Raw genomic sequence first — 23759 nt, 5'->3', positions numbered from 1 at the left:
GAATTTAATTTTAGGGACTTTGGTTTTGAAGAGGAAAGATATTAGTGCTCTGGCTTCTTCACGCTGCAATTCATCTTGCACAGATGCTTAACTTGGCTGCTTGCTTCTGATTTACCTCGTTTCTTGCCAGGATGCTTTATAGCTAACTTTTCTCTGGCTAAATCTGCAGTGTGGCCTTCTCAGTTTTGTATCCTATTAGAGGGAGTACTTTTATGTAATTGCAATTGAATTAAATCTTTATGGGTAATTTCAAGGGAAGATGGGGGGAGCAAATGCAGCATCAAGTGTTTAGTGACTAGTGCTTCAAGCTTCATCCTTTTAACTGTGTTAACTGGAATAAACTGGGAAGAGGTACTCATAGTTCACTGCCACAACTCAAAGCTGGGGATCCAAAAAGAAGGCCACCTTGGGGAAACCTCTCTCTCAGTAAGGCGGTGACACCCCCCCCCCCCCAAAAAAAAAAATCTGGGGCCCCTTAAAATCAGACAGTTGCAGAATGTGAGTTGTCTCAGAGATGTGGCAACTGGCTCCCTTCCAACTTAATCAAAACCAGGCAGGGAAAAAACAGTAAAAATACAAAAAGCATATTAAAAGGCTATAAAGATATCAAGATAATGGAAGTAAAATGTGAGAATGAAAAACAAGGCCCCTAATCTACCAACATAAGGGGAAAAGTGGTGGTAGGTAGGTGGGGAAGGTGGACAAGGATGTTACAGTACAAGTGGAAAATAAAACCTGACACAACTTCTCTTGATACTTTCTCTACCCTACTTACTTATGCTGTTCCAAGTTCTTGGCTGTTGCATCCATGCTTAGCCATGTGGGAAGGGGAACCCCCATGGAGCATCAAATGTTTCTAATATTGGACCTGTGCAAATGTGTACAGGTGTATATGTGCATTACCACACTTTTTGTAGTATTAACCAGGTTTCACTTATGTTACTTAAGGTCAACTGAGCCATTTGAATTTCCTGCTCCTGAAATTCTGGGTGGGCCTCACTGTGTGATGAACAAAGTTATCTGTTTACCAGTCAGACGGGAAAGAGATGGTCAACAGCAACAACAACAACAAAAGAATAATGGCTACTGTATCTGGATGACTCAGCAGCCCCTTTGTGGCTGAAGCCTCTGAAGTAACAGAAAGGTCCAAAACTAGTTGAAAATATGCAAAACATAGGGGGAAATCAAAGATTTTCATAGTAACAATCTAACTCCACCTTTTAGCTTGCGCAATTCCCTCCTTGGAGTGTACCAAGTACTATTAAGCAACTACTGTGAAGGGAGATGGTGAAATCACAAATATTCTTCCTAGTCATCCTATTACATGATTTGGGAGAAGAAACATGTTCCTGTCTCTTCAGAGACTTCAATGCTTTGTTTCTGAAAAAATGCCAAATGGATGCAAAACGTGTATGAGTAACTCTAGTTCAGACATGGTCATGCTCTGTGCTTGTTTTTCCTGTTGTCTAGTCTTTCAGTGCAGCATAAGGCATGTCCTTGAAAGTAAGTTGCTTTCCAGAGTAATCACTGTTCAAGCAGACCTTTCTGGAGGAGATTTTTTTTCATTTAAGTTTGTTGTCAAGAGGGAAAACATGAAGCACTACTTGGTGCAGCTGATTTCAGGTGTGGACCTGAAATGCAAGTCAGAATTGATGAGATGGCTCAGGCTTCCCAAAGGAGTGGTCAGCTCCAGGTAGAGTGGTCAGCTCCAGGTATGGCAGGATGTACTTTAGGCACAGGTAAAAGTAGATTAACAGTGCAAGCCTATGCATATCTACTCAGAAATAAGTCCGATTTATTTCAGTAGAACTTACTACCTGGGAGGTGTGTATATTGCAGTTGGGCAGCCCAATCCAAAGCTGTGCTGGCACAGCCACCCTGCATGGCCTGCACCGCATCTAATGCAGCTTAGGAGTTGGCTGGACGTCTCCTTGGGATGAGGGGATATATTTCCCCTTACCCTGAGTAAAACCCTAGCCACCCCTATGGGTCTTCTAGGATCTGTGCTAGCTATAATGCTGGCACAAATCCAGAATGCCCTGTGAAGAACTGCCCAGTTTGAGAAGGGGGTTTGGATATGGCGTGCACCACCACCGCCAATCCCTTCCTCTTCCTCTTCCTGCTCCTTCTCCTGTTTTGTCTTCTGCCACTCAGGAACGTCCCTGCCTCACCTTCAAAATGCTCTTCTGACACCCTCCCCAGCCCCCGCGTTGCCTGGCATAACCTTACCTGTGCCGGCCAGCATGGGGATCAGATGTGGCGCTGCCAAACTGGGCCTTCATGCTAGTCCACCCAACTCATGAGTAGCTGCAAAGGTGCCTTGTGGCTCGTTTGTGACACTCTAAGCCGCTGTGGGGACAGCTGTGCCAGCTCAAGCGAATTTTAGGATTGTGCTGTAAATTGTTTCCCTGCTTAGGCCTCCCATAATATTATTATAGACAGGTACTTTAAGCTTAGTGATGAACATGGGTGAATTATTTTATAGACGCACTGCAGCTGTCTGTTTCTGGTAACTTCCAGCAGAAACTTATAGCACATTATACCCAACAGACCCCCTGCATTACTACAAATGTCCAACATATCCGTATCATTCCCTTCAAATCCCAGTATGCCAATGTAAGTCCACTTCCCCTATAACAACCTTAATATCCTCCTTTCAGGATCTCCATCATATATTATCTTTTCATATCTCCATCATATATTATCTGTTCAGTATAGCTGTACAGTTCTATAATTATAACATTGCCTTTGGCTATCTTCAATGTTCCTTGTCAGACATCTTCCTCTAACCTCTTCCTTTCTTTCTCTTCTTTCCCTCTAACTCCAAATATTTAAGCCTAGATCCACAATAAAGAAAGGAGTGTATCCCCTATCCAAGATCTCCCTCAAGTCTTAGCTAGGAAGAGTATAACCATTCAACCTAGACAGTACTGTATACAGCAGCACAATTCAAATTCCTAATTATGTACTATGCCTATGTACATCATCAGCATGGGCAGATGTCTCACCTTCTGTAGAGAGCAAGAGACTCATTGTAATAATATAAATTAAATGACAGTGTTGGGTAGCTCATGGGCTGAAATCCTGCCTATCACCTATCAAACCAGAATGCCAGACTAGATGGACTTTTGGTCTGATCTTTCTGACAGTAATTTCTATTACAGGTACAGCCTATTTATCTGCATTAGTTTCGTTCTGTGACTTGGCGTGATTAACAAAAAAACACGTTGTGCTAAATCCCATAGAGTTACGCAAATACAGCCTACAGCCTGACACTTCCGGATGGAAGGAAACTAAGGCAGCTGTTCTCAATCCCCTCCCCCTCCTTCCCCTTTCACAGGTGGGATCCTGAGCTTGCTTGGGAGTCCTCTTGTGTCCCAGGCAGCCTCCTGACAGCACTGCACGTTCTTGTTCTTGCTGCTGCAGCTCCTGGCTGCAGCCACCTTGGAAACTCCTCTGCTTTAGAGCATTCTGGGACTTGTAGTCTGGCTCTCTGTTCACCCTCACCTGTCTCTCCAAGGCTCGACAAACACTCCGCAAACACTTGGGGTTTTTTAAAGCAATCCCCAATGTTACTACTGCACCTGCCTGTGTGTGCGTGCGCGCGAGTGTGTGTGTGTGTGAGAGAGAGAGAACTCCACCTTGCTGTACGTGTTCCTGCTACAGAGGTTTTTGGGACCCCCCTTCCCCTCCTCAGCCTCGGTTGGCTCAGGGGCTCCAGGAGTGTAACTGTTCCTTTGCAAGGGGAGCCTCTTCCAGGGCTCCGGACGATTTCCCTGCCTGGGCGAGGCAGAGTCTTTTTGCAGTGTTTTGGGCTGCCTGGAAATGGATTGAGATGCCAGCTCAGAGCAAAGGAGGCACGGGTGTGTGTGACATTCAGTACCCCACCCCATTTTCATTGAGACAAATCCTCAGATAAAAAATCTGTGGATAAATAGGCTGCACCTGTAGTTTTATTCCAATCTGACATTTCACTGATGTTGCATGGAAGTGTGTGGACTGGGATGGAGGGAGAAGAAGGAGGCAAGCTTATACCAAGGAAAAGTAGGGAGACAGAGAAGGGTGGCAACTAAATGTGGCTGGGGCAGAACAGCTATCACGGAACACTTGGGTAAGTGATACACACTTCAGATCCCTTGCACTGTTAGCACACCCATGAGGAATGCAGAGCTTCTGGTTCCACTGCTAGAAAGCTGTCTTTCTTCCAGTTACCCAATTACTTAATGTTTTCTTTAAGTTTTCTCTTTTAAGAAATTGTTGTTTCTCTCTCCATTGCCGATCTTTTGTGTGCCCTGTCACACTTGGTAAATGAAAGACCATGATGACAGTTTTGTTACGACAAGAGGAAAATTGATTTACTACACTATCATGGAGGTTAAAGTCATGTACCTAGATGTAAATAATAATGCTTGCAACTAGCATTTTCTGCCAAAGCCTAGGGTTCTCCAGTGTGCAGGCTGGGCCACTCCTGAATATTTAATTGCAAGTCAGTTTCTTGTCCTTTGCACTTGAGTGAAATTGTGATACCTTCAACAGATATTCCGCAATACTTGATAACTAAGGCTGCAGTTCTATCCACACTTACTTGGAAGCAGGTTCCCATTGACTATAATGGAACTTACTTTTAAGTAGACAAGCATAGGACTTGGCTCAGGCAGCCCAATCCTGAGCTGCCTCAGGCGTGGGCATGCAGCGGCACCGAAAATGGCTGCTGCTGCATCCTGCATGCTTTGTGCAAATGCGGAGGGCACCTCGGGAGAAGGGGACTTTTGTCCCCTTCCCCTGGGTAAGTACAGTAGCCCCACAATGGGGCTACTCGATTCACCACCAACAAAAAGGTTGGTGGCCTCCGTGTTGGGCGGTGAGCCCAACAAGGAGCACGCCTCTCATTATGCTTATAATGCCTCCTCCCTGTCCTCTGCCCACCTACCCCCTCCCCGGAATGCCTCCTCTCTGCCTCCCCCCTTGCCCCCACTTACTACTCTGCTGCTTGGTGGTCCATGCGACCGCTGAGCAGCAGAGGTTGGGTGCCCACCCGGTGGTAGCCTGGCGTCGGCCAGAGCTAGGCTACCAATGGTGCTTGCCTGGTGTTAGGGCCTGCAAACAAGCCTTATGGCACATTTGCTATGGTGCATGTTGGTGGTGAGCCAGTATGCCAAGCCCAGAATTGGGCTCTAAGGCTGCAATCCTAAACATACTTAGAGCAATCCTATCCAACTTTCCAACACTGGTGCAATGCAGCCCGACTTAAAGAAACAAATGTTTCCATACCTTGAGGAGGCCTCTCTGACAGCCTTCCCAGCACAGGAAGCAGGGCATATCCATTGGCACAGCAGCATGGGCACTGGAAAATTGGATAGAATTGGGCCCTTAGCTGGGAGTAGGTCCCATACAGCATTACCAGACATCCTCTTTTTCCAGGACATGCTCTCTTTTTCAGCCTTATGTCCTGGAAAAGAACTTGAATGTCTTCCTTTTCCCTTTGAGCAGGCCCCTGCAGTCAATGCATAGCCTTCTTGTAATTAATTATATGTAATATAGTTTTAAATTTAGTAACAAGTAATATAGTGTTTAAATAAACCACCTGAAATCAATACTCATGATTTTAGCGGTTATATTGTCATGTCCACCATTTTTCTTGGATGTCCTACATTTGGGGTACCTTGTCCTCTTTTGGGGTATGACATCTGGTCACCCTGGGTCTTAAGTTCACCATTGAACTTAATGGGACTGACGTCTGTGTAAGCTTGTGCTATAAACAGCAGATTCATGAGATTCTGGCATTTTGGTAGCTTTTTTCCTCACAATGAAAATTTAGCAGATTCTATTCTCAGTGGCTTGACTGAATTCTCACAGATACCATTATTTAGTCAAATCCAGAATGACTACGTAACTCTTGTAATGCCGCTGATGTTCTCATAATTTCAAGGATGTATGAAACCTTGTGTTTCATGTGATAAAATGTGTGATTTTTGTGTTTAAATAAAATATACCTCTGAAATAACTTCAGATTGCATTGTGATAAAATGTGGGATTTTTTTGTGTTAAAGGGAAATAAAATAAAATGTACCTCTTTACACAGTATTTCAGGCTTTGCAAAGTTCCTAACCCTGTGGCTCACTCAGAGCCTGATCCTATCCACACTTTCCTGGGAGTAAGACCCATTTACCATAAAGGGATTTACTTCTGAGTAGACATGCATAGGATTGGGCTATCACATCACAAATATCAGAACCCAGAGAAAACCAGTTACAAAAACAAACCTACTACCACCCCCCCAAATATAATAATTTTTATGGTTGATTAAAAAAAAAAGTTAGGCAAAAACTGCAATTAGTGTTTATTTCTTTGAAATGGTTCTGGCAAGGAAGTGCGTTTGCCCCAGAAACAAACTCTTACTGACTGAGTTATATATAATACAACTAGGACACTTCCACTTGCAACACACATGTGCCCTCCCACAGGGTTCTTGCGCGCGTGGCAACCAGGAGAGGGAGGAGAGGGCAGAGAACGGAGGGGGGGGGGGAAAGCACCAGGCTGGAGCATGCGCAGAGAAACGTGTGTAGAAGTCCGGGTGGGAAGGTGAGGGGGCGTGGTCGAAAGGGTGGGAATAGGCGGCTCAGATTCCTGCAGGGGGCGTGGCCAGTGAGTGCGTTTGCTGGGCGTTCGAGGTGCGCTGGTGCCGCCTTGGAAAAAAAAAAGCAACAGGTGCGCATAGCTGAGAGAGGCTGGTAGAAGGTGGAGGCAGGTAGGTGGAGGGGAGCTTTTAGGGACTGGGGCGTTCTGGTTGCAATGCCCTTGGTTGCTCTGATGCCCCAGTAGTGTGGTGGAAAGTAGCATTTCAGGTACCCCTGAAATACCCCTGATCTGTGCGGGGTGGCTGTAGCCTTTCCTCTCCTTCCCTGGGGGAGCTGCAAGGTCTGGAGCTCCTGGGTGTTGGAGCTATCAGGTACAATGGAGAGCATGTCATTCCCTCTTGCAGATTGTCCATAAAGCATCCCATGCGGGGGGGGGGAAGGGAAGGGTTAGGGAAGCAGTGACAAACAAGGTGTTTTGGGAAACTTGGGCTAAAGGGTGATAGGGAGGGGTCAAAATGCTGGAAGACAGTGGTTGCCAACTTTTTTTACACTTGCATACCCCCTGGCAGCCCATTTCCATAAATTGTACCCTCATATCATCAAAATGTTTGTAATCAATATAGTTGCTGTTATTTCAGATTTATATGTTTGGAACTACTGATCCATATCTGGTAATACTCAATTTAGTTACCAAAAACTACCAGTTGGCAACCACAATTTGGTTACTGAAATGTAGATGTGCTTTCGCACTCACAACCTTCTAGCTGCCTTCCTTCCTGCCTTGCCAACCCTGCAATACAGACCTCATACAGACCTGCCTTTTGAGGCCATTATTCAGTTTTTTTTAGTACCCCTAAAGGTCCTGTAAGTACCCCCTAGGGATACATGTACCCCAGGTTGGGAACTGCTGATGTAAGAGCACTGGCATAGATAATGGAGTGCCATGTGGCAGGATTTAGGGGCTGACCCAGGGTGACCAGGTGGAATAACCACAAAAGAGAACAAGGCACTCCAAAATGTAGGACATCCAGGAAAAATGTAGGACCTGACAAAATAAAAGCTAAAAACACCTGTATATTGATTTTATGTGGTTAATTTAAACACTATTACTTATAATTAAATTTAAAACTATATTACATATGATTTCATATAACATTAATTGCAAGAAGGCTATGTGCTGCCTGCAGAGACCCGTTTACAGGGAAAAGGAGAACTTTTAAGTTCTTTTCCAGGACAGGAGGCTAAAAAGGAGGACATGTTCTGGAAAAAGAGGACATCTGGTCACCCTCAACTGACCTCTCCTGCCCTTGTGCTATCCGGCTCCTTGGGTGTTGTGAATAATAGCAGTGGTGAAATTGTAATGTGTCTTCAGGAAGACCCAACTGTGCCAGGGTTGATAATAACCTTAATTGGCAGACAGGTGTGCCTTGTTTGTGTGCCTGTCTGGCACTTTGCAAACATTGCTCTCTTTTTTGATGGCCACCCAGAGCTATGGGATCCTTTAGGGTAATTTCTATAGCGATGAAGTTTGAGGTTCTTTTCAGGAAGCCTTAAGTGATAATTACCAGCTCCTAAAGTTGTTCTGTTGCATCCTCTGGGGTGGTAGTCACTTGAAGATAGTAAATTGTGAGTGCTGTAGGGCTTGTGTACAGTCCCCAATGCTAGCCTGTGGTGGGTTTTTGATGATGACAAATACTTATGTATATAGTGTTTGTTTTTTAAGTTGACAAAGTGCTTGCATGGCTAAACTGGCTCTTTGTGCTAAAAGGGTTCATAGTACAAAAGGATGTAGGACAAACAGCTCCAAGAAAAGATACTGTACTGAGGTGAATAGGAACACTTGTTCTCCTAGTGTTAAAGTGGAGCACCATCTTAGTTTGCAAGAGTGCAGCTGCGCATCAATGGAACTTCTGGATCCTGTAGCCTTAAAACAAAAGGATATTAAGATATAGTGACATATACACCTGAGAAGTTCTAGGGTCTTCATTCTCCTTGCCAACATTATGGATTCCTTGCTGGATCTGGAGAGTTTGTTCTCTTGTCTGCACTTTGGTCATCAGTGCTAACTATGTTTCCAGAGCCATCCAAACAGAAGCAGTCATGACAGATATTCATGCTTTTCCTAAATATTTTGAACTTTTATAGTACTTTTTGTTTAAAATGAGGCAAATTCAAAATATTATTTGGCTTAACATTAAATAAAAGAGCACCTTTTAAATTCATGGTCAGCAAACTGCTTAGCGAAGCATCAACATGAGGAGGGGTGGTGACTGGTGGGCCTGTCTATCTCTCAGGTCTTTTGCTACCATTCCCTTAGCATTCCTCTCTTGCATTGGTATTAACCATGTGGGCAAGCTAACAGTATTTGGGAGGCAGATCTGACCTTGGGGCCTCAGCTTGCTGATACACAACAAAGTAGTTTTAAATGTATTTGATGTTCCCTCCCAGTTCTGTTTGCATTGTGATTCTCATAGCAAACTAGTCTTGAACTTTGGGGAAATTATGGTAGGAAGATAGTTGGATGTTGGTGGTTCCTTTTTGACTCCAGGAAATAACTTTTCCCACTCTGAATCATTTCTCTAGAGCAGGGGTGCCCAAAGCCTGGCCCTAGGGCCACTTGTGGCCCTCGAGGCCTCTCAACGTGGCCCTCAGGGAGCCCCCAGTCTCCAATGAGCCTCTGGAGATTTGTTGAAGCCCGCACTGGCTCGACACAACTGCTCTCAGTGTGAAGGCAACTGTTTGACCTCTCGCATGAGCTGTGGGATGAGGGCTTCCTCCACTGCTTGCTGTTTCACATCTGTGATGCAGTAGCAGCAGCAAAGGAAAGGCCAGCCTTGCTTTGTGCAAGGCCTTTTATAGGCCTTGAGCTATTGCAAGACCTTCATTCATTCATATAAGTTCATCTTTAATATATTCATTTATGTAAATTTATTCAAATTTTAAATGTAAATTAATTCTTTTTTTTCCCTGGCCCCTGACACAGTGTCAGAGAGATGATGTGGCCCTCCTGCCAAAAACTTTGGGCACCCCTGCTCTAGAGCTTACTAAAGGTGTGCTCGATCCTGGACCCCTATATAGTGTATACTGGTATGACTGCATGACATAGCTTGGAACCTTGGAACATATGGTCTTTGGTGCTCACTTGGTGATGTAGTGCTTGCCCTTGTTGCTGAGGGTAATAAATGTTGTGAACTTCCTGTAGCACCGTACTACAAATTTGTGGGAAAGGCATAAGGAAGCAAGTTTCCAAATACCTTGGTTGGTTCTATCAGCATAAAAATTACCTGGACTTGGTTTAGATGTCTGCCTATTAAAAAGATTAAACCACATCTTCTTCCTAATGAAGACAAAATGGAAGTGGATGATTTTGCAGGTGTTTGTGTATTCATAGATAGGATTTGATCCAACTATGGAGGAGAGATTACTGAGAGAAGATATGCAAAGATGATTGACTATTTATGAGCCTGTTTAAAGTCCATGTGCAGTGGCTATTCTGCGACTTTTTCAAGCTTTGGGTGTACCTGGAAAGATTAACCCAGGTTTGTCTAAAATCTCCTTGCTAGTATGCCCTTGACTCACCTCACTACCTGAGCACTGGAAAATCTCTGCTGGGTGCACAGTGCAAATGAGGAAGTGCTCAGAGTGGAAATCTTCTTTAGAATCAAAGCTGGATATTCTTGACCAGAGAGAGAAAACACAGAGTAGTGGTGTTTGCTTATGTTTGAACAACTTCTTGCTGTAGAGATGGATTTCTGAACAGCAATTTTCAGGAACCTGTCTACAGTGAAGTTATTTGACTGCATAAAAAAACCATAGGAAGCTCCCCCTTTCTCTGATTGAATTACAAAGGGAGGGGGTTGTAAGAAATGATTATTCTTTTGAGATCTTCTATTTGTGGAAAGGCCTGCTGTGACCTTAAAAATAAATTACATGTTTGTAGCCATTTTGCTTCTCTTTTGTGCTGTGTAATTCTGAACAGGCCTCCCACAAACTGCTTAAGGGCAAAGTACGACAGTCACATTTTCCCCTGCATGTGCTTGAAGTGTAGTGGGGCGGGGAGAGGAAGCCTTTAAACCAACTATGTTAATAAACCTCTGCTCTTTAATGGAGTGTTTCCTAATGTGTGTTTAGAGGAGGTAATTTCAAACTCCTACCATTTGTCTTCCCTTCTGTAACTGAATAAATATTTGGAATGTGGATAATAGACTTGGAGTGTCAGTCCTTTCCCAGTTCCTAACAGAGGTGATGAATATCCACCCTTCCTGTGGTACTGGCCATCATGAGGAAGGGTTGTGGCTCAGTGAAAGCACCTGCTTTGCATGCAATCTTTGGCAGGTTCAATCTTAGGCCTCTGCAGGTAGGACTGGAAAAAGACTCTTGCCTGGAACATTAGAGCGCTACTGTTAATTACTGTGGGCAATACGGAGCTAGAAGAACCAAGCCTTGGACTTGGTAGAAGACAGTTTATGTATACCGTGTCAGGGCATTTGAACGTGGAATTTGGTCTGTGATACTGCATTTGGCTTAATGTAACATTTGGTAACCAACTATGGGCCCAATCCTATCCAACTTTCCAGCTCCAGTGCAGTTGTAATTCAGCCCCACGGTAAGGGAACACATTCTTCCATACCTTGAGGAGGCCTCTGTGACTGCCTCCCCAACACAGGTTGCATTGCACACCCCATTGGCGCAGCTGCACCGGCACTGGAAAATTGGATAGGATTTGGCCTTGAGTCATGAGTATGGTCTTTGACACCACTGACATGGTTGCCACTTGATTGTTGCCGGACCTATATATGCTAACACAGGGATGTCAAACTCGTTTTATATAAAGGGCCGAAGTCAACATTTATGGAGTCTGCTGAGGACCAGAAGTGACATCGTTAAGCAGATAGTAACATCATGAAGCAGATGATAGCCAGAAATAAGCACTTAGTTCTCACATAGAAACTCATTAGCTGCAAACGACAGAAGAGAAAATATGCAAATCTTGTTCATAATTTCAAGATATGAGAGAGTCTAATTATCAAGTTGGGAGAGCCCAATTATATCAGGAGCCAGATAAATAGCTCCCAGGGGCCATATTTGGTCCACAGGCCTTATGTTTGATACCCCGTCTAACAAATTCCATGATGGATCCCGCCCCCATCCCCAGATTTGATGGTACAGTGAAACCTCTGAAACGATGGATTTTTCTGCTTCTGTAAAATCTAGCCATATATTTTGTGCATGCGCATCCCCATTGACTTAAAGGCATTCTGATTTAATGGACTTTCAGCATTAACGGAAACCCCTTCCATCCATTTGTCAGTTAAATTGAGGGTTCACTATACAAGAATGCCTATTGATAGGAGTGTTCCACACTTGATTAACTACCCAGCATGGAGTTTTTTTAAAAGAGTTTGCCAAGCTAGGAATAAAAGAGAAGAAATAAATGAATCCCTATAGTGGCCTCTCCCAAGGTTTTCTTTGAGACAGGTTGTTTATCATTATCTTTTTCTATTACAGGCTTGTGAGGTAGTTTAGGCTAGGCCGAGAATTGGTGACTTGCCCAAGGCCGCCCAGTGGAGGCAGCTTAACTTCATGAATCATCTTTTAAACTATCATAGTTTTGTGTGTGTGATATATTCGTACATACGCGCACGTACACATGAGACAAGTGTGGGTTTACCATTGGGGCATTGTACGTGTACTGCAAAACTAGGACTGGATGTGTTTCCTTGGGGGTATGCAGAGGTCTGCATAGTGTATGTTATCACCTTGAGTTTTCTTGCTTGAGCAGAAGATACAAAATGAAGCTTCTGCTTATAGCAATGAAATTCTCTCCCTTGCTCCTCATTAGTTTAAAATTGCAGTTCTTTTAAGCCTGAATATACTTAATAATCCTCTAAAAAACTGTGCCTGTAAAGGCAGTTTCTGAAGGATATGTTAATAGTATTATAAAAAGCTTAATGAGGCACTGGCTCCTTGCATGTACCCTGGCACTGAATATGGTAGCTAACTAGCTATCAAAGAGTCTGAGTCTATCAATGGCAGAAGCAGGTAATTGTACTGTTGCAGATGTCCATCCTTTGTGCCATAAACATTACTCTTGGAAACAAGAAACCCTTTATATAGGATGCTAAATGACCTCCTTGCATTTGAATATGAGCCTCCTGACTCAATAGTGATCTCTTATCAGCTGTTTTGCCAACTCTGCTAGCAAATGAATTCTGCTGTCTTTCAATTAAAGAGTTGGGTTTGTGTGTGGATTAAAAAAAAAATTCTGTTTGCGTTAGTTAATGTGACAGAAAGTTTTAAATTATCACTTTGAATAGGGCAGCCATTAGGAACAAACTGTCTGTGGAAGGAGATTCTGGAGCTGCCAAACATTGAAGAGTGCCAGTCTAATGTCAGTGTGTCTAAAGTTATTTTAATGTAAGTCCACTTTTTTAGTTACCGCTACCTTTTTTGTCAGGTGCAAAAAGTGGACTGAGAAGGTGGGTGTTCTTTGCTTTGAGATTAAGAAAAATACTTCAGGTCTGATCTATAGTCAACTGCAGGTAAGAATTTGTTTCTGGAGGGTTGGTTCTGCTGTTAGTTTGCGGTCTTGGTGTCTGGATAAAGAAGTGGGGACTGAAAATAGAAATGGGTGTTGCTAGCACTGGATTAGTCATAAATGAGCCTTGGTGCAGGTAACTGGTAAACCTTCATGATGTTCTGCCTTTAGCCTCTATTTCTCTCAGTTGACTGTTCCATAAATGTTCATATTCTTGGTGATTTCCTCCCCCCTTTTCATTTCCTGACATGCATTCGAAAGATGTCAGCAGAGAAAAGCAGCCATGGAACTGGCCCTTAAATGATTAGATTTGAAGCTTTTTTTAAATAAAAGAGTGAGTACAAATACTGACTGGCAGCCTACAACTGAGACAGTATTTCTGGCCTTACCAGTTTCTACTTGAATGTCCCCATGCTATGTTACCCAAGGTTAGCTGCCTTGGGTGCCCTTGGGGGAGAAAGGTGGAATATAAATCCAATAAATAAATAAATAAATAGATACGTTCTGTGTCATAGAAATTTTCTATGAAGAATAGAGTTTAAGAATATTGATCCATAGCCACATAACTGTATTTGTTGTAAAGCTCCCTCCATAAGTTCCAGGGGCAGATAGGAGCTTATCTGTAGGAGCTGCCAGTTAGAAAAATTCAGAGCTGATAAATAATTGCAATTATGTGCTGCCATGTGTTATCACAAATCAAATTTAGAAATAACCCATAAGGAAACTGGAGAACTTCCTCAGTGTCAAAGGTTGAGAAGATCATTGGTGTCATCTTATTAAGTCATCATTTTGAGGTGTTTGTATATGTGCATCACTGTGGCTAGAATTAAAACTACACTCTGAATATTCTAAAATTCTAAAATATTCTAAAACACTCTAAAACTAAGTGTTGGGAGGATTAGGACAGACAAAAGAAAATATTGCTTTACTCAGTGTGTGGTTGGTCTGTGGAACTCCTTGTTGCAGGATGTGGTGACGGCATCTGGCCTGGATGCCTTTAAAAGGGGATTGGACAAGTTTCTGGAGGAAAAATCCGTTATGGGTTACAAGCCATGATGTGTATGTGCAACCTCCTGATTTTGGAAATAGGCTTGAGATCTTAATTATTAGGAACAATAGAAATGGGCTATGTCAGAATGCCAGTGCAAGGGAGGGCACCAGGATGCAGGTATCTTGATGTCTGGTGTGCTCCCTGGGGCATTTGGTGGGCCGCTGTGAGATACAGGAAGCTGGACTAGATGGGCCTATGGCCTGATCCAGTGGGGCTGTTCTTATGTTCTTAATAACACATACCAGTAATCATTTTTGTATTTTAATTTTTTTAGTACAGTATTGTAAGCTGCTTAGGGTGCCTTTTGAAAAGGGGGAAGGTGGTGCATGAACGTTCTAAAAATCATCAGTGATAAGCCTTCAAATTTTCACTTCTGTGACTGTGTTGGTAAAGGAGTGGTGCCTGAGGCAAGGTCTTCCACATTATAAAAGTAGTACTGACTAAGCAATACTGTCAAACTGTCTTTATTGAATTGCTGTGTAACACATGCTGCTAATTTCCCTACTTCATGAGTCTCCCTTTTGTTGTAAATTCAACTGGGTTTTGTCAATCATCCTGATGAAGATTTTTAACAAAAATCTTGGAGTTGTATCCCAAGTTTGATTACTCGCGGCCAGATCCCACTGAAATTAATGGAACTTAATCATGACTAATAAAACTTAGGTTACAATCCTTTTGTTTTTAATAAATATTGCATTTCTCTTTTGTACAAATGTAGTGGCATTTGCAGTTTTATTCTTTGCTGACCTGGCATGTTGTAGTTGATACATGTTTCCACCTCCTTGAATTGCAGGCTCTATGCAATTTGCATCATGGCCCTTCCTGCCATGTTGAATTTACATGCAATTGCATCCATATACAACTTAAACTGAGATGCTAGAAAGGTAGGTGGGAACCCTGAGATGGATTATAAAGCAGTCAGGCTTAAATTTCACTGGGGAAAAAAGTGGCAGAAGAAATTAATGAGGTGTCTGGTGAATGGGTTCAGTGGTGTTCATTTGCTAGAAAAAGCTCATGGATCAAAAAGTGACTAGAGCGGTGTTTCTCAAACTGTGGGTCGGGACCCACTAGGTGGGTTACAAGCCAATTTCAGGTGGGTCTCCGTTCATTTCATTATTTTATTTTTAATATATTAGACTGGATGCTACCATGGTATGTGACTGCATTCGGGGAAATGTTACAGCAGCAGCACCTGTACTTCTAACAAACTGCTATGTATATTCTTTTGATAAGTCAATGGGACTTACTCCTGGATAAGTGTGACTAGCAATTGCAGCCTAGGATTGTTAACAATGTACCTGCTTGGTGATGTCACTTCCGGTCATGACATCACTTCTGGTGGGTCCTGACAGATTCTCATTCTTAAAAGTGGGTCCTGGTGCTTAATGTTCAAGACCCACTGGAGTAGAGGATGGCTAGGAAGAAGGTAATTACTTGGGTACAGACCAGGCTGCTTGCAGATATAGACTTAAATTGCCACCTTTATCCCATTTAACTTCTGCTCATGTTGGAGTAGCCTTTGGTGAAAACTTGTCCCTGATCTAGGAATGAATAACTTTGAAGTAGGGTGATCTGACCATTTGAAGCTGGGTGAGGAGCTATTATCTCTTTTTAAAGTTTAACAGTGTACTTGGTAAACACAGAGAGAATTTCCAGGAAGGAGAAACAGCAATAGGTTTACCTAACGACACCCACATGGGCAAGATGGTGCAGATTTGAGCTCACAGGGTAATGGAAAGAATAGGTAAAGATTGTTTCAATAGTTGCTCCTGAAACAAGGGCAGCCAACTGTGGAAGATCAGGTTTTTGTCCCTTGGCGTCTTGATTTTGTAGTACTGTTTTAGTGTTTACTGTCTTAATGGCTTCAAAAGGAATGTACAGGACAGGCATAACATGGACTGCATATTTTCCATGATGAATGCAGAAAGTGAATTTCCACTCTTTGGATGCAAGTTTGTTAGGCACAGTAGGAGTCCTTGGGCTAGAATTTCTGCAGCAGCTTCATGCTTTCATAACCATTTTGGAAAAGGGTCCATTTTTCCTATGTTAGTTGCATAATTTGCCACATTGTTGGGCTTTAGCCAGTCCCTGAACTTGAGATCTTTTTAATAGGACTGACTCAGTGCATTATCTTCCTGTGTTAAAACTCTTAACCCTCTTTAAGAGAAAGTTGTTCAGAAATAAGCAGTTTGCTGTGAATGCCAGCCTTAAATTCCAGTAATAATAATAAACCTTTATGAAATACAACTGGGAGAAGTCATTAGGTAAGATATTAATCTTTGTACTCCTGGCACAATTACAGATGTTTGCTTGTGCCTGCATTGCATGTTTCTACAGAGGCACTAAAAGGAAAAACAATGTTCTCTGGTAGTATTTTAGTTTTGAAGGCTTAGGTTTGGTTGTCGTGGAAGCAATCTGGGCATTAAGGTAAGTTGCAGGTATATATGCACTTAAACAAATGGACTTGCCTGAGGGCAAGTTAAGTCTCTGAAATTTTCCAAATCTTCTGAGTTGCTTCATCATTATTGTTGGACCTCAAAACAGGATAATGGACCAGATTGAATTTTGCAGCAGAGGTTCGTGGAATGTGCCGAACCTCGGCAAAGGAGCAAAAATCAGCAAGCACCCCGGTACAGTGTCTGAACTTGCTGTTCTTGGCTTCTGAGATATTGCAGTTACTGTGCGGAGGTTGAGGTACCTGGCACTCTGTCTGTATTTAAAGCTTTCTGTATTTCTCTTGCTTCTTGTATTGAATTGCAAAACTTTGGCTTCAGTGCAGCTGACCTCTTTCCCAGCTACAGATCAGATTCTGCAGCATTTGAAGCTGCTTTGGGCTTTGATCTGAATGCCCATGTTTATCCCTCTCTGAAACTTTTCTTTCATTTAGGAGGGGCATGAAGAACTACCTGGGCAATGTTTACTCTGCACATGTGTAAACAGTAACCAGCAAAAAAAACCCTTTGGCTATTGCAGCGGCTCTGAACCAGCACTGCATGTATCTAGTGGGAAGAAGAGCTGGCTATTACACAGACCAGCAGTTAGCGCAGTGGCTTCCAAATTTTGTTCCAGGGAAGCCCAAGGTTCTTGGGTGGAATGTCAATAGTGACTGACAAGCTGTCCAGCAAAGAAAGGACCACCTCTATTTCCCCTGCAGTGTACAGATGCAAGGGAGTGAGTGAGGCAGGTTGGTGGTTTGTGAGTGGCAGTGGTGTGACCCCATAGCTCTGCCAGTATGGGCAGAATATATACCTTTTGGATATACCCAAGAATTATCCGCAGAGAGTGAGAGTTCCTTGGCAGACAGTTGATCATGGAATGTATTTCCTGAAGGGAAAAAAATTAAAGTGGCCTGTTTAAATATGAATGGCAGTTAATTTGAGCCTGTTGCGGAAATTCATAGTGGTCAAAATGAAGCAGAATTCAAGATTTGAAATGCCTGAAAGAATGACAGTTTCGTAGCCATCAAAATTGTTGTTCGAGAGCTAGAGAAGTGCCTTGAAGCAAAATTTAGTTTGTCTTGCAAGCACATTTTTAGGTCGTATGTCTACTTCCAAGTGCTTTATAAATCTAATATAGATTAGATTTCTATCTCATACTTAAGTGGCATAATTATCTCTCCGTTCCTGAGTGTAAGACATGAAATCATGTGGCATGCTTGTATAAAGTCTCTGTCTGATACAGTGGCCTCAAGTATAAGTTCTATGGAAACTTTTGCAGGACAGGGTGAGCTGGTGCTGGACAACCCTTTCGGGAACAGATGTAACTTAAAGACATTGTTTGTTTTTGAATGTTCTTCTGCCTCCTGCCTTCCCTTCCAACCTAGCACCAATATCTGTTCTATAAGAGTTTGTAGAGAGGTCTTTCTGAGCATTGGGGAGCTACTTCTAATACTGGAAACCAGGGCTGTGCAAATGTCACAGGAGGAAAAGTAGCTGCTTTTTCTAAGCGGTTGTCTTCTCATATCACTCAAGAGTAATAAGAATATAGTCACCCTTAGAAATTCATGGTCAAAAAGTGCTCATCTTTGAAAAGTGGTGGGATCATGGTGGGTGGTGGTTTAGAAATAGAGGAGAACTCTAAAGGCTTCCTTCGCTCTGAAGGCATGCCCAGAATTGGAGGAATTAACTCTCCCAGTATATTCTTTCAGTGTAAAAGTTTACATGATCATGCCATTGGTAATAACTGTCATAGGTTATAGATTAAGAATGCAAAACAGATAGGTTGGAAAGCTACAAAGGAGAGGTGTGCATCAATGTTTAACGCAAGGATGACTCTTAAAAGTTAGCAGAATCATACTGGTTGAAAATGTCCTAGCGTTGAATGTTTCTTCCCCAAGGAGAGTGCCAATACAAAAACAAACAAACCAATTCTCTCCACTACCTACAGTAGGCAAAGAATGCTTAGATGATTGAAGAAGTGGTGCACTTCAGTAATACATTCTTTACTTGGCTGTTACATTTATATTAGAAGATCAATCAATTAAAATTTAAGCTAATTGGTAAATGCAAACTTAATTCTGGGAGACAGGGATTTTATAGTGTATGAGTATATGCACCCACACTCATTTTTGAGGTGATTGTATCGTGTTATTGTAATAGAGAATAAAAAGGAAGAGCCGATGTATGTATTTTTTAAACTGTAAGAGATTTGCAAAAAACACCTACAGCAGTGTTTCTCAAATTGTGGGTTGTGAACCAATTTCAGGTGGGTCTCCGTTCATTTCAATATTTTATTTTTAATATATTAGACTGGATGCTACCATGGTATGTGACTGCATTTGGGGAAATGTTACAGACTTGTACTTCTAACCAACTACTATGTATATTCTTTTAACAATGATAAGTCAGTGATAACAACTGGATAAGTGTGAGTAGCGATTGCAGCCTAGGATTGTTAAAAATGTCCTTGCTTGATTACATCACTTCCAGTCATGACATCACTTCCAGTGGGACCTGAACAGATTCTCATTCTAAAAAGTGGGTCCCAGTGCTAAATGTGTGAGAACCTCTAACCTACAGTATTTTGAGGAGTGTGTATGCAAACACTGTTTAAACTGATTGTCTGCCTTAGTATGTGTGTGATCAAGTCATAACAGCGATCAGTTCAGCTTGCGCTGGTTGACATCTGGTGTTTCTCAGTTTTATTTTCCAAGTGAAACTTAATAGTTCTTGCCTTGCTGCTCATTGTACTGCCTGAACTGGTTACCAGGCAGAAAGGAAACATTTTTGTATTCTTAGCAGGCTTTTAAGGGAGAATTCATAGCATCCACTGCATTTGTCTTCATTGTGTTCTAGTTACTTCCTGTTCCCAACGAATCAATATCCTAAGGATCAAAACACATAATATACTGCTTCACTTGTTCCAGAGAGCCTGCTCCTGGGGAGCTTTGTGAACGTTAAAGTAGTGAACTTACCTGAAGTAGTCCCAAAACAACTGATCCACCTTCCTCCCTGTTGCTGGAGTACGATTCTTTAGGTTTTTTTTTTCTAGCTCTTGTGATTGTCAGGAGAGAACTAGGCTGAGAATCACTTACCATGGCATATATGCTTAGGCGATGGTTTGAGGGATCAGAAGGAACATGAGTGCTTTGTCATCTGTCCAAGCTCCAGAACCTTCCTGCCTTCAGGACTGGGAGCAAACATTCCCAAAGAGGTGACTGCACAATAGACTCCCTGAGAAACGATATCAGAGGTAAGCAACTCGGCTATCTAATTGGGTAAATTAAAAAATGCCTCTCATTGCAACTATAATGGGTAGTAAATTTACCCATTTCTGCCCAGCCCACAGGTGTAAACATTTGATCCCTGTTGCATATATGCAATGTTGGGCAGAAATGGTTTAATCTGAGCTAGAGTTCCCCTAGATTGGGTCTTTGATGCCAGGGTTTGACTTTGGGAAACATGATATGTAGTTGTAACACTATTACTTTCTAAATAGTATCTTGTTTTCTCTAGCCTGGGTCAGATACCAGAAGTGGGCTAGGCTGAGGGAGAAGTGCTTAGGGCAACAAACTGTGGAAGGGGGGATGGTTCAGATCCCCCTCTTGTGTACCTTTTGATACCAATGACTCCTCTTTCTCCACTTTATGTATGAATGGGTGGGTACACAAATGTATATGGCTGCTGTGGTAACATTGAGTTGGATAGTAATAAGGCTACCTGGTGAATTTGGCTGAGGCAAAGTTTGAATTGGGTACTTCCTGATTCATAGCAAAGTCTCACCACTAAACTACATCAGCTCACATATATTTGTGTATGCATAAGAACTTTTGCTTGTAAGGGGCCATAACTCAATGGTGAAGTACATACTTGGTATACCAAACGTTTCAGCTCCAAGCATTGGCAGGATCTCCAGGTTAGTCCCAGAGAACCCCTGCCAATCAACTAGACAACACTGAGCCCAGATAGACCATTGGGCTGAATCTGTTTAAGGCAGCGTCATATGTAACTGGACTCTTCAAGCCCTATCGGCATCTTTCCTAGATATAGCTGCTCCTGTTATGCATGGGGCAGAGGAAGAATGTCTGCTTTTCAGGCTAGTCTCCACCCAAGGGATAGTAACCTTTCTGGAGGTTGTCTTAGCCAGATAGTCACTTTCTCTACTACCAAAGCAGAAGAACCAGTTTTACTTCTTGATTTGCACTGGGTCTTCCTGCTCCTGTGTTGGAGCATTATTGTATTAGAGCAGTGTTTCTCAAACTGTGGGTTGGGACCCACTAGTTGGGTGGTGAGCCAATTTCAGGTGGGTCCCCATTCATTTCAATATTTTATTTTTAATATATTAGACTTGATGCTGCCATGGTATATGACTGCATTTAGGGAAATGTTACAGAACTATACTTCTAACAAGCTACTATGTTTATTCTTTTAACAGTGATAGTAAATGGCACTGACTCCTGGGTAAGTGTGGGTAGGATTGCAGCCTAGGATTGTTTCCTGCTTGATGATGTCACTTCCGGCCATGACATCACTTCTAGTGGGTCCTGACAGATTCTCATTCTAAAAAATGGGTCCTGGTGCTAAATGTGTGAGAACCACTGTATTAGAGTATTGTATAGCTGTCTTGGAGCAGCATTTCAGAACCTGAAGTTGAGCCCTGTCCCCGTTCCCATTCTCTCATGGATAGTTTTCCTTCATGCATACAGACTGGTTGGAGAAGAGAGCTCCTGAGGCCCTTTGGCTGAAGCGAAAAAGGCACCCACTCCACTCCCTTTCTGGGAATCAGTAGTGCACTGTTGCATGCTAAGGCTGATTCTGCTGCAGGGCATTTCTTGCCTTTCTTGTATTGTCAAATCTTTGTACAAGTCTTAGTAGTTTTAGGTGCTCTATAAGCTTCCTCTGTTGCCTAAAAGATTTATAGTAATAAAAGTAATTTAAAAGTAATATAATATTACTGACTGGTTTTCAGCCAATTGTTCCCTAACTGCAAATTTTAAACTGAGCACCACTTGCCCATCGGCTGTGATGAGTCTGAAGAGCAATTATAAGATGGGAAGTAAGATTCTATTTAAAATATGAAGCGTTGTTTCATACTTCTGTGTATCATACGTTTTTACTCTCTGGCCAATTCAGAGGAAAAAGACAATTATGCTGCTGGCTTTGATACACTTAATAGTAACTGGGGAAAATTGCTCACTAACATGCTTGAGCAGGAATCTTCTGCTTGGTTTGTGAACCACCTTTTGTGATGGACTATTCCTTTAGACTCCTTTTCAAATTCTTGGTTAGCTCTTGGCCAGTATGGTGGAATGTTTAGCACTGGACTTGGACCTGGGAAAGAGAACTGAGTTCAAATAGCTACATAGCTGACAAGGGGGTTTATAGACATGTCATTCTTTCTTGCCTTGGCCAATCAAAGTTGTAGCAAGGTTGGGAAATTGTTCTGAACTCTTTGGTTGACTCCTCCTTAGGAGGTTTGATCAGTGCTTCGGTACTCCGAGAGTACAAATTTAATCCATTGGAGAAATCAGAGGAACTTACTGCTAAAATAGAATTTTTCTTTAATATAGGTTTATCTTAAAAATTTTCATCTTGGTCTCTGTTTTAAAGCAAAGGTTACAGTAACATCTTGAAAGTTTTGGACTGCAGCCGAACAGTGTCATACAAATCTGCAAATGAGTTAAACTTATGCCTTATATGAATCAATGACAACTTTAGGTATTGTGGTTGAAAATAGTTTGTAGTTTGGACTATGTGGTCTCTGTTCATCCTTTTTTGGATGCTAATTTGCAGATATTGCAATATTAAGTTTACTTTATTCTCTGTAAGCAATGAATTTACCTATCTGAGTAAGGAGTGAGAATAAAATAAGTACAGTGCGCACGGGAATTGTATTTCAGGCTTCATAATGGCAGCATTTTGTTTGCATGTTTATTCTTCAGGTTTGTACTCTGAAGGGGTGCAGGAAAGGGCGTTTTTACAAGAGCCTATCTACCCCAGGAACTAAAGGTCTTAGTGATAAGCTGGTGTATGGTAGTCAAGCAGAACAAGGGAGTTGGCATCACTGGACTATCCAGTCTGTAAGTAGGAGTGTTTTTGCTGTAGACCTTGTTAGTTTTACTGAAAAGATTATTTCAAGCGTCTTAAAGGAATCTTGAAGTGATTTTTAAAACTACTTGAGAGTATGCAGTTACCGTCACTTTGAGATTGTGGAATGAGGAGAATTTTAGAAGGCTATGGGGGGGGGGGAGAAGAGGAGTACTCTATATAAAATGAGTCATTTTTTCCCCCTTCTAGTTATTGCTGCATTTCAAGATGGAGCCATCCTCATTTAACAGAAGGCAATGGGCTTCAAGTTCTCTGAGGATCACTGCCAAGGAGTTGTCGCTTGTCAACAAGAACAAATCGTCAGCTCTTATGGAGAGGTTCTCAAAGTAAGTTCTGTGACTTGCCTGTCCAAGAATACTGTGTGTTGTTTGCTTGACAACAGTGGCAGCTATCAGCAGCCGACTTCATTTAAGAAAAAAATTGGTAGTTCTGTCCTGCTCTTGCATATGGGTCCCAATGGTCTGCCATCCAAATAATTGAGCAGTTCCTCCCCTGCTTAGTTGAGCAATGGTTAGAGCATCGGATATTCGTACTTAACAATATTGCATTGCTCTAGTTCTTTAAACTGAGCTAACTTCCTTTATACAAATAGCATAATTGCTGGAAATGCTTGAGATTCACTTTCTGTAGAAGTCTACAGTTCCTGGTGCCAAACTACATGGAGAGTAGAAACTGTTAAGCCTGGGCAGCAGCTCTGTGTGAGAATAGTTCAGAAGTGGAAGGATTGCCATTTATCAATGGCTGCTTTCCTGATTAAAAAGTTGGTTTTTCACAGCTTAAAAAAAATTCATTTGGAATTAAGGGAGGGTGTTAGTCTCTGTTGAACCCCTTCAAGTAAATTAAATTTAGCTGATAGTTGACAGCCCTGTTCTACTATGAGTGCAAGTAATTCAAAGTAGAATGGCTGGTAGCAGTGGTTCCCAAACTTTTTCGACTGGTGGCTCTTTTGACCTACTAGGCTATTGACCACAGATCCCCATTAAGGCTACAATCCCCTACATTGTATAGAGTGGTAGGTTTTTTGCAAAAATTCTGCGGCTCCCCTG

At 42.3% G+C, this 23759-nt stretch overlaps 1 protein-coding gene across 3 annotated transcripts in view; it reads left to right on the top strand.

Moving 5' to 3' along the window:
• Positions 1-6670: 6670 nt before the first annotated feature.
• LIMA1 (LIM domain and actin binding 1) overlaps positions 6671-23759 on the top strand; it is a 70211-nt gene continuing 53122 nt past the window's right edge. For 2 of the 3 annotated variants that reach the window (XM_066614578.1, XM_066614576.1), the window contains exons 1-3: positions 6671-6748; positions 22548-22685; positions 22903-23039. In XM_066614578.1, coding sequence (XP_066470675.1) covers positions 22921-23039 — 119 coding nt within the window. In that variant the 5' untranslated portion in view covers positions 6671-6748; positions 22548-22685; positions 22903-22920. Of the gene's footprint in view, positions 6749-13057; positions 13121-22547; positions 22686-22902; positions 23040-23759 lie in introns of those variants that run through there. The other variant, XM_066614577.1, reaches the window with a different exon arrangement.

Source organism: Tiliqua scincoides, chromosome 2, assembly GCF_035046505.1.
Source record: "Tiliqua scincoides isolate rTilSci1 chromosome 2, rTilSci1.hap2, whole genome shotgun sequence".
Taxonomy (NCBI): Eukaryota; Metazoa; Chordata; class Lepidosauria; order Squamata; family Scincidae; genus Tiliqua; species Tiliqua scincoides.
The sequence above is the reverse complement of the archived record's forward strand: the minus strand, read 5'-3'. Positions and strand labels throughout refer to the sequence as shown.